The 10,537-nt window shown below is 27.8% G+C and overlaps 1 protein-coding gene across 2 annotated transcripts; it reads right to left on the minus strand.

Moving 5' to 3' along the window:
* Positions 1-7,323: 7,323 nt before the first annotated feature.
* On the minus strand, positions 7,324-10,157 carry LOC122031706. 2 transcript variants are annotated; one of them, XM_042590801.1, is made up of 4 exons: positions 9,960-10,151; positions 9,709-9,842; positions 8,037-8,141; positions 7,324-7,933 (listed from the first exon to the last, which is right to left on the minus strand). In XM_042590801.1, exons 1-4 carry the CDS (start codon positions 10,005-10,007, stop codon positions 7,474-7,476), a joined length of 747 nt encoding a protein of 248 aa, XP_042446735.1. In that variant the 5' UTR covers positions 10,008-10,151; the 3' UTR covers positions 7,324-7,473. The 2 variants fall into 2 exon arrangements, with proteins under 2 accessions (XP_042446735.1, XP_042446744.1); XM_042590810.1 differs by lacking the exon at positions 8,037-8,141 and having other exon boundaries at positions 9,960-10,157.
* Positions 10,158-10,537: the final 380 nt, after the last annotated feature.

Consider the following 10,537-nt stretch of genomic DNA (forward strand, 5'->3'; position numbering starts at 1 on the left):
TGTGCACAAAAGCTGCCGCTTCGTTTTGACGTTTTCCATTTTCCATGCACAGTAATACACTATACAGATAGTGCATTACTGTACAGCCAGTGATGAAGGCTGCCGCTTCGTTTTCCATTTTCTATGCACAGTAATATACTGTATAGCCACCTATTCCAACGAAAAATAAAACTTCAATTAATTATATAAAATAATTTCCCTAAAATTCTATATAAAACCACTATAGTCTACAGAATTGGATTTACTCATATTTTCATCATCTAAGTCTCATTCATCCTGCTCATATTTTCATCATCTAAGTCTCATTCATCTTGCTCATATTTTCATCCTTTAAGTTTCATCCACTGTAATTTGTAGTTTTTGTTCCTCATCATCTCTACGGTGATTCTTTCAATCTCAGAATACTGAATACGACAAAACACCCTTCGCATTCCTTAATCGTCAGGTAATATTTTTTTAATTTTTTCTTCATTCTTGAAATGTTCTTTATTTATTATTCTGTATAAATAATAAATTATTGATGAAATGGACTCAAATATGAAATATGATTGGAAAAATAGATCATTAGCAGTTGTATGAAATTTTTTTCTCATTTTTCCTCTCTCGCAAAGAAATTACTACCATCGTAAACTTGATTTATGCACTTATCTCATTTATTATATATTTGTTAAGTATAGTTTATTATAAAATATAAACTGCTTAAATTAACTGATTCAAATCAAATTTAATATTTTATATTTTTTATTATATTTGTGCAGGTAATACTCAGTAATCAGTTTGAAATATCATCAAATTAAAACTACACGGCGTAAATCAGGTTTTATTGTTCATTTAATTCTAAGTAATTTTATTTTGATAAAATAATAGAGACTTATATTTTGATTATTTTCTTTTCTAATATTATTTTAATATAAATATGTCTATGAAAAAATATGAGTCTGGATATATGAAACGTATTAAAAAAAAGAAAAATAGAAGAATTAATTCAATCTCAAAAAGGTGCACTCGATAGATTTATTATTAATAATCAAAATCAAAACTCAGAAAATAATATAATTGAAAATTTAAATGAAAAACTAATTGAATTTTCACATAATACTATAGGACAAAAAGAAATCTATCAAGAACTTTCTAATGATCAGAAAACAAATTCATCAAATATTAATATTAATGAAGAAAATAATTATAATTTAGAAGAAGAAAAAGACAACTTAATAAATCATGAAAATATTTTTTTTTAATAATATTGATGAAACTATTATTCAAAATATATATGATCCAGCACAATGGAAAAATATAAATACAAATTTAATAGATTTATTAGTTGAATAGGGTCCAATTAGAGAAGTCAATATTTCTTTTCCAAATGATGAAAATTCTAGACATTTTTCTATGATTCATTACATTCGAAAATTACCAAATGGAGAAAAACATGATAGAAAATGGTTAATATATTCAAAAGAATTAGATAAAGTATTTTGTTTTTGTTGTAAATTATTTAGTCAAAAACATGATTGGAAAAATCTTAGTGTCAAGCTTAAAAGTCATGAAACAAGCAGTGAACATATTATAAATATGAATATTTGGTTTGATATTGAAATGAGATTGCTTAAAAATAAAACCATTGATCAAAATTTACAAGAAAAAATAAATAAGGAAAAAGAACATTGGAAGAATGTATTAATAAGAATTATTGCTATAGTTAAAAATCTTGCAAAAAATAATTTGGCATTCTGTGGCACAAATGAGAAAATTTATCAAGATAACAATGGAAATTTTTTAGGTTTAATTGAAATGATAGCAGAATTTGATCCTATAATACAAAAACACCTTAAAAGTATTCAAAATGGTAAAATTCATAATCATTATCTTGGTCATAATATACAAAATGAGTTAATAAATATATTAGGAAAAAAAAGTAAATAATATTATAATTAAAAAAATAAAAGAAGCAAAATACTTTTCAATTATACTTGATTGTACTCCTGATGAAAGTCATCAAGAATAAATGTCTCTTATATTAAGATGTGTAGATATTTCAACAAGTCGAATCAAAATAGAAGAATATTTTATAGAATTTTTAAAAGTAGATGATACATCAGGAAAATGTCTTTTTGATACACTTATTAATATACTAAAGAAAATTGAACTGGATGTGAATGACATAAGAGGACAAGGATATGATAATGGAGCTAATATGAAAGGTAAACAACAAGGTGTGCAAAAGAGATTGTTAGATATAAATTCTAGGGCTTTTTATACACCATGTGGTTGTCATAGTCTTAATTTAGTACTATGTGATATGGCTAATTCTTGTCCTAGTGTTATAACATTTTTTGGTGTGGTACAACGTATTTACTCATTATTTTCTTCTTCTACAAAAAGATGGAAAATTTTACAAGACCATGTTTCTAATTTAACTCTTAAACCATTATCACAAACACGTTGGGAAAGTCATCTTGAAAGCGTTAACGCAATAAAATATCAAGCTCCACAGATAAAAGAAGCTTTATATAAACTTGCAGAAATTAGTGATGATCCTAAAACAAAAAGTGAAGCAAATTCTTTAGCAATATATGAGTTTGAAAATTTTAAATTTTTATTAGGTATGGTTATTTGGTATGATATATTATTTGCAGTTAACACTGTTAGTAAATTTTGACAATATAAAGATATGAACATTGCTATTGCATTAGATCAGTTAAAAGGTCTTGTTTCTTTTTTTATTGATTATAGAGAAAATGGATTTATATCTACTGTGATTTCTGCTAAAGAGATTGCAAATGAAATGAATATAGAATCAAAATTTCGTGAAAAACATGTAATTAGAAGAAATAAATGATTTGATGAGAATAAAATTAATGAAGTGAGGCTTTCACCTGAAGAATCTTTTAAAATTAATTACTTTAATTATATTATTGACCATGCCATTTCTTCACTTCAAAGTAGATTTGAACAATTTAAAATATATGAAGATAATTTTAATTTTTTATATGATGTAGAAAAGTTAAAATTGCTTGATGATAAGTTTTTAAAAATAAAATGTTTAAATCTTGAAAACTTTTTAACACATGACATGTTATCCGATATTGATGGTTTAGATTTATTTTTAGAATTAAAAGTTTTAAGAGAAATAATAAATCCAGAATTAAAAATCGAGGTATTGAACGTTATAAAAAAATTAAATTCTTTTCCTAATGCATGGATAGCTTATAGAATATTATTAACTATACTTGTTAGTGTAGCTTCAGCAGAAAGAAGTTTTTCAAAATTAAAATTAATAAAGTCTTATTTACGTTCAATAATGTCTCAATAAAGATTAAATAATCTAGCAATTTTATCAATTGGAAAAAAAATATTATCAAAACTCAAATATAAAAATTTAATTAATAATTTTGCATCTCAAAAAGTTAGAAAACTAAATTTTACATAAAAAATTATTTTAAATTAATATTTTATTTAAAAAAAAATAAATTTAAACCCACCATTATCGGTCCCAAGTCCAAAAAGGGTGAGGAAATTTTTTTTTTTAAAAAATATTAAAGGCCTAAATATATTATTGTTTGCCTAGGGTCTCATAGAATTTTGAGACGGCCCTGAAGTAAATACGTTGTCTTCCTATCTCAGCTTCAAGCGCTTGTAGGTTTTGAGAAAAAACTATTAAGCATCCCGATGAGCTGAGCTACACGTCGAAATAGGCACCAATGTGATCAAATCAGTCGGCATCAAATTTCCTGCCCTTTTTCAAGTACTTTTATCAATTTGTTGGTTTGTTTTCTCAGGGTATCACGAAACCTAGAGAGGTGTGGAAGTTTGAAGGCGAAGAAGGGATGCCACTGAATTTGAGCACAAAGAAAGGAGATTTATATGTAACTTTTGGGGTGCGTTTGGTTGAGGGTTATTCATGATAACCTTGGTTATTCATCCAAGGTTATCAACAAAAATCCTGTTTGGTTTAGGTAATCGATGATTCCCGAGTAATGTTTCATGCCCAACATGTCAGCAAAAGGAGCATGCAACCAAGAATCGGAAAACCTTGGAAAACTGAGATTTTTCTTGATTCCGGGATTAACGAATTTTTTTCCCCCAAAATACCCTCGGATTAGAGAAAAATGTGGCAAAAAAAAAAATATAAAGAAAAAAATAAAAAATAAAAAAAAGATAATTTTTTTTTAAAAAATAAAAAATTGTAAAAGGCTTTAAAAAAATAGAAAAAACATAATTTTTTTAAAATGAGAAAAAAAATAAAAAAAACTTTAAAAAATTTTTAAAAAGTAAAAAATAATAAAAAAACGTTAAAAACATAAAAAATATAAAAAATGTAAAAAAGACATAAAAAGATATAAAAAAACGTAAAAATAATTAAAATAAAAATAAAAATAAAAATAATAAAAAATAAAAAAAACTTAAAAAATTAAAAATTAAAAAATAAATAAACTAAAAAAACAAAAAATAAATAAAAAACATCAAAAAAAAAACAAACAAAATAAAAATATATAAAAATTAAGAAAAACGTGAGAAAAAAGTAAAAAAATGTAAAGTTTAATTAATAATAATAATAATAATAATAATAATATTATTATTATTATTATTATTATGTATAGTTAGTTTTGTAACTAAATGTAATATAGTAAAATATTAAATTAGGTTATTCATTAAAACCTTCAAATAAATAAGTTTTGGTTGCATTATCTAAATTGAACCAAACAATATTTGGTTATATTTTATTCCTCATAACTTTAGTTATGTGATTACCAGGTAATCACATAACCAAGATTATACATGATAACTTGAACCAAACGTATCCTTGAGATTTTGTTTCCCAATTCTCTAACTCACAACCAGAGGAGTAAGATCATGACGATCCTTTCGGAAGGTTTTTTATTATGTTTTAGATTTTTAGTAGATTAGTACGATCCTTCTAGAGATGGATAATCCCTTGGCAGAGTAATTTTGCAAGTGGTTTTTTGTGATGCTGAAATTGATTTATATCATTTCGACTCTTGATCGTTCCCTCTTTGAGACGAGTTTAGTTTTGAATATTTAACGTGGATAATGAACGGTATTTATTTTTTATGTGATTTGTGTATTTATTTTTGTATATAACTATATATCTGACGAAATGAAAATGGTGTTTTAATTTATGACTGATCTTCTATTGATTCAATCAATATTGGATAGTTAAGCTAATTGAACACGCATTTCAAATATATATCATGAATATATAAGTTGTTATAGTAATAAACTTGTATTATATACTCAAGGTCATCAAAATCCTATAACCCAATTTGAATGGTCGAGGCTAACTAGATAATTGGATGGGAATATGAGCATCCATAAAAAAACAGTCTAATCTTGATCAGCAAGTTAAGAAAGTCAAATCAGATATCACAACCTAGCGATTTACATATTACACTGTGACAAACTGATTATCTGAATTTAAAATTTTAATTTGATTGATTTAAAAGTTTATTTATTTATTTATTTAAAAAAAATCAGTTAATTCACTTCAAATTTGATTTTAAATTTTTTTATGCAATTAAATTGAATAAATCAAAATTTTGAATCGAATGGAATTTTGAGACACTAAAGTTTAAATCCAACTGAATTTTTATTAAGGTAAACTAATTTTTTTTAAAAAAAATCTATTTGTTTAGTTCAGTTTCTTCGATTTTTTTAAATTTAATTTGATTAATTTAATTTTTATCGAAAATCAATTCGATTTAATTTATTAAAAAAATTAAATCAGTCCAATTTAATTAATTCAATTTTAATAAAATACTTACATCCAACGGACAGATTCCCCATCGGATTAATTCAGTCCGATTTAGTTAATTCAATTTAATACAATTTTAACTGAATACTTTTACCTACCAACAAATTCGTCCATTGGACAAATTCCAAAGGCGGAATCTCACCCAACAATAGAGGTGCTTTAGATTAGAGATTATTCTGGATAATTTTGATTATTTATTTAAGATTATCAATAAAAATTTTATTTATTTAGATAAGTGATGATTTCTAAATAATGTTCGATATGTTAGTAAAAGGGACATGCATATAGGAATCCAAAAATCTCTCGAATAAGAGAAAAATATGACAAAAAAAATATATAAAAAAATAGAAAAATTTAAAAAATAAAATTTTATTTTTTAAAAAATAAAAAAATCATAAAAAATAATAAAAAATTTTAAAAATTGTAAAAAAACTTAAAAATAGAAAAAAAATTTAAAAATAGAAAATATAAAAAAATGAGAAAAAAATTAAAAAAAACATAAAAAAATAAAAACGTAAAATTTTTTTAAAAAATTAAAAAGTAAAAAAAAAATTTAAAAACGTTAAAAACATAAAAAATAAAAAATAGAAAAAAATGTGAAAAACATAAAAAATTAAAAAAAACAAAAAAAACGTAAAAAAATAAAAAACAAAAAAACAAAAAACGTAAAAAATAAAAAAAAGTAAAAAAATTTAAAAATAAAAAAATGGAAAAATAAAACATAAAAAAAAACAAAATAAAATAAAAAATAAAAAATATATATAAATAAAGAAAAATGTGAAAAAGAAAAAGTAAAAAAAACATAGAATTAAGTATAATTGATTTTGTAACTGAGGATAATATAGTAAAATATTAAATTAGGTTATTTATTAAAATTTTTAAACAAATTTTTTTTTAATGCATTATCTAGATTGAACCAAAGAGTTGAGTATAATTAATTTTGTAACGGAGGGTAATATAGTAAAATATTAAATTAAGTTATTTATTAAAATCTTCAAACAAATAAATTTTTATTACATTACCTAAATTGAACCAAACAATATTTAATTATGTTTTATTTCTCATAATCTTGATTATATGATTACCTGATAATCATATAACTAAAGTTATATATAATAACTTAACCAAACACATCCTAAAGAGTAAGATTATGAGATGGAATGGACTCTCACCAGGATAATAAATTACCTGCTAAAACAATTACTTTATCAAAAAAAAAAGTTTTTATATTATAAATAATTTACAAAACGAAAGACTGAGCAACACAAAAAGGGTAATGAACTGAGTATTTTTTTTTTTGAAAGGATGTAAAAGTTAAAAAAAAAAAATGGGGAAAGAACTTGAGGAGATTAAACACCAGTTGTTAACAATAAAATCTAAATGAAATTACAGCTTAAGAAACTATAAAATGTTTTTTTCTCGTCTAAATTCCCTACATGGATCCAGCAAGAACCTCCAGATCTTGAATCATTAGCATTCAACCAGTGCTATTGATGGTTATTTAATTGACATGAGAAAGTTTAATTAAATTATTTACTAGGCCAGGATTAGTCATAAAGAGCTGAATATCTAGATTTTAAAAAAACAATCCTACTGGATCACAGCTGATCCAACTTCCTGATAAGGAAGTTAAGAGTACTATACAAGTGCTGCTGGATTATTTCAACACAGCCATGAAAAAGTAACTACTTGACATTTCAAGAGGAAGTGCTCGCACGGCCAAACCTTTGTAGATGCAGCTGGTGCTTAGCTGCGGCTGCCTTATCAGCAGCCTCTCGTTTCATTGCTCGTTTTGCCCGTCTACCTGTGGGGTCTTTAGAGACGACTTCCTTCTTCAGGCCATGAGATGGACCGGCATCTGCTGCATCATCATGACATTGTCGAACGACTGGACGTGCTTCTTTCCTTCCGGTGCTCACATAGCCATTGCCTCCCCATCTCCTATTCCCAATACGAATACTCGCCCTACTAATGTAATAGCTTTCATCTAGTTCAATATCATCCAGTTCTTGGTTGACTTCATTTTGAAGAAATTCTTCCAACAGATCGTAACCCTCTTCCTGAGGCTCTACTTCTGGAGTATTTACTATTGAAGGTACAAACCAATGGGCCCTTAGTAGGAGACAAACACTCTCCTCAAACATGTAATCCTGAATGCTGCACAACCAAATCAAATTAAAACAAAAACAAGGCTATATATTCAATAATATGCAATTTTATAATTTAAGATAAAACCACAGATGAAAATATGACAACTAACCAGCCATCGAGTGAGCGATGAACATTCAGAAACTCAAATGGGTTCTTACACTGAGGACAAGTGTGCCTTTCATTGTATGTTGCCCATCTCAAAATGCAAGTCACACTGCCCAGAGCAAATATTGATGCTATCATTCTATTAGCAACAGATGCATAATCAGAATTTCACATAGATAGTTTATTTCATTCCATTCAGTTAACGGCTGCATAATCAGAAACAAGGGTCAAAAAAATAATGTGATTATTGCGCATTGGATTCTCATTCATAAAACGATGGTAACAAATATAGCATGACATGTACAAGATGCAGTTGAAATGTCAGGATTTTTTTTTCCTTTCTAGTAACTCTGATATAAAATGTATAAAATGGGCATTCATAATCAGAGATGGATATTTAGGTGATGAGAACAGTGTGAATGATTTCTTAATCTATTTATGAAGTAACTCTGCAAGTTGTGCGAACAAGTATGGCTATGTAGCCACTCCATCTATTGAATGTTTGAATACCAATATCAGATAGAAACCACCAGTGCTTCCAATTTAACCTGAATTTCCTTTGATAAAGAGATAGGAGGGGGCTGCTAGCAGTTTCATATCACAAATACAATATGAATCAATCATTGTGTCCGGTCTCTCAGCTCAGCTTCTCAGCTAAATCAGAAGTCAATCATGAGAATCATAACAGAAAAGAAAAATATCTAAAAGCCTAGTATTCTTAATAAGCTCCACGATACAAGATTAAGACTAGGACTGTCACATCTCGCAAACATTCATCCACTACTATTCCTTCCGGATAGAAAATTTTCCATATTTTATCTTCAAAAACTCCTGAAAACCAAATAGATCTCCTTACTTGTTGATCTGACTATAAAAGGAAAAACTAGTTCTTGATTGATGATAGCCTACAGCACTAACAACTTTGAGTAGCCATTTGCTGTGATGGAAATTATTACTACTAAGCAGGAGAGAGAGAGAGAGAGAGAGAGAGAGGATAAATATTCTATTGTCAGATTTTACCATACTAAAAAAGGGACCAAAGTGCTAAGGCCTATACTTGGGTTCCTATTTATTTTGTTTGTTTTCCAATCATATACCAATGATTTCTCCCCAATCACTACAATTCTCTTCTTAGTACTCTTTCCACCAGCAATAGCTATGCAACTTTCTTACCGTACTGAAGTTGGTGCAACCATGAAGGATTTTAGGACATAATATTAATTATCAAAATCATAGTTAAATTTTACATATTGAATGACCTTTATGCTGGCTCAAGAAAGCCACAGCCGATCAATAAAAAATTTCTAATCTTTACAGGAACGAAAATGAAATTAAGACCAACAATAGAGAATTACAAGGTTCCAAATGATATGCAACTTTCAGTAATAATTTCCCAAAATCTACCTTTGCAAAAATAAGGAGTTAGGAACAGATAAATACATGGTTGAGCTCAATGGAAAGATAAGATTCAAGATTCACATGAATTATTTCAGGATCTTGTAATTGTTATACTGAAGAAGCAAACACGGAAGCAAGCAGCCAAAACCACTGGCTCTCCTAAAACCTAGAACATGCAACTTCTATATGAATAATCTTCTATAAATCAAGTCCAAGGACACAGATAAAAAAGGCTGGATCCAACAACATTTATGAACGCTACAAAGTTGCATACAAACCAGTAAGCGTGTTCGCAACCTTTTACAAGCGCCCTCTCCTGCAGAGCAATCTTTTCCAAGCAAATAGCGCAGACACCGCAATCCTCCCCCGATCCGACCGAATCACCGATCCCCTTTCCCTTCGCAACCATGACCTACACGGCACAATAAAAAAAAAGAAATAAATCCCAGGGTAAATCGAACAAATCACCAAAGAAAGAAGCAAAAGAAATGGGAGAAAGGGATTAGGGGAGAGTCGGATCTGGTGTTACCTCCTCGGCCGAGCGCGATGCGAGAGAGATCAGGTGATGGTCCTCCATGGGGACTGGAGAGGATCGGGGAGGTGCGGGAAGAGGGAGAGAGGGAGAGAGGGAGAAGGGAACAAGGGAAACTTGGAAAGGGGAGATCGAGGAGGAGGAGGAGGAGAGAGGAAAAATGGGGAAGAAGACCAAGTGAGAACCTTCAATTTATCCGATTCGCGATGGTTTATTCGGCGAATATAATTCGGACTTTTTTTTATTTTCAACCTCCGAAGTTTAGGAAATTAAATAATTAAATTTACCCTAAATATAGATAAAATCCCTAACACCTCTTCCAACTTTTTTTCCCTCAGCCCCTCGGTCAGATTTTTTTTTTTAACTTCTTGACACAACTCCTTTTGTATGTTCTCGTAATATCACAATATCCCATCTCATAATATTCACTAATTTTAAATCCTCTTCCTCCTTTATCAGACCTGATAATTTTCATTAATGATAAAATAAAAAAAAGAAAGCATTCAACTTTTAATACCCACTTTCAACCAATTAAATATATCCATCATAATTCAAGATTACATGTCTATATTATA

Source organism: Zingiber officinale, chromosome 1A (assembly GCF_018446385.1).
Source record: "Zingiber officinale cultivar Zhangliang chromosome 1A, Zo_v1.1, whole genome shotgun sequence".
NCBI lineage: Eukaryota > Viridiplantae > Streptophyta > Magnoliopsida > Zingiberales > Zingiberaceae > Zingiber > Zingiber officinale.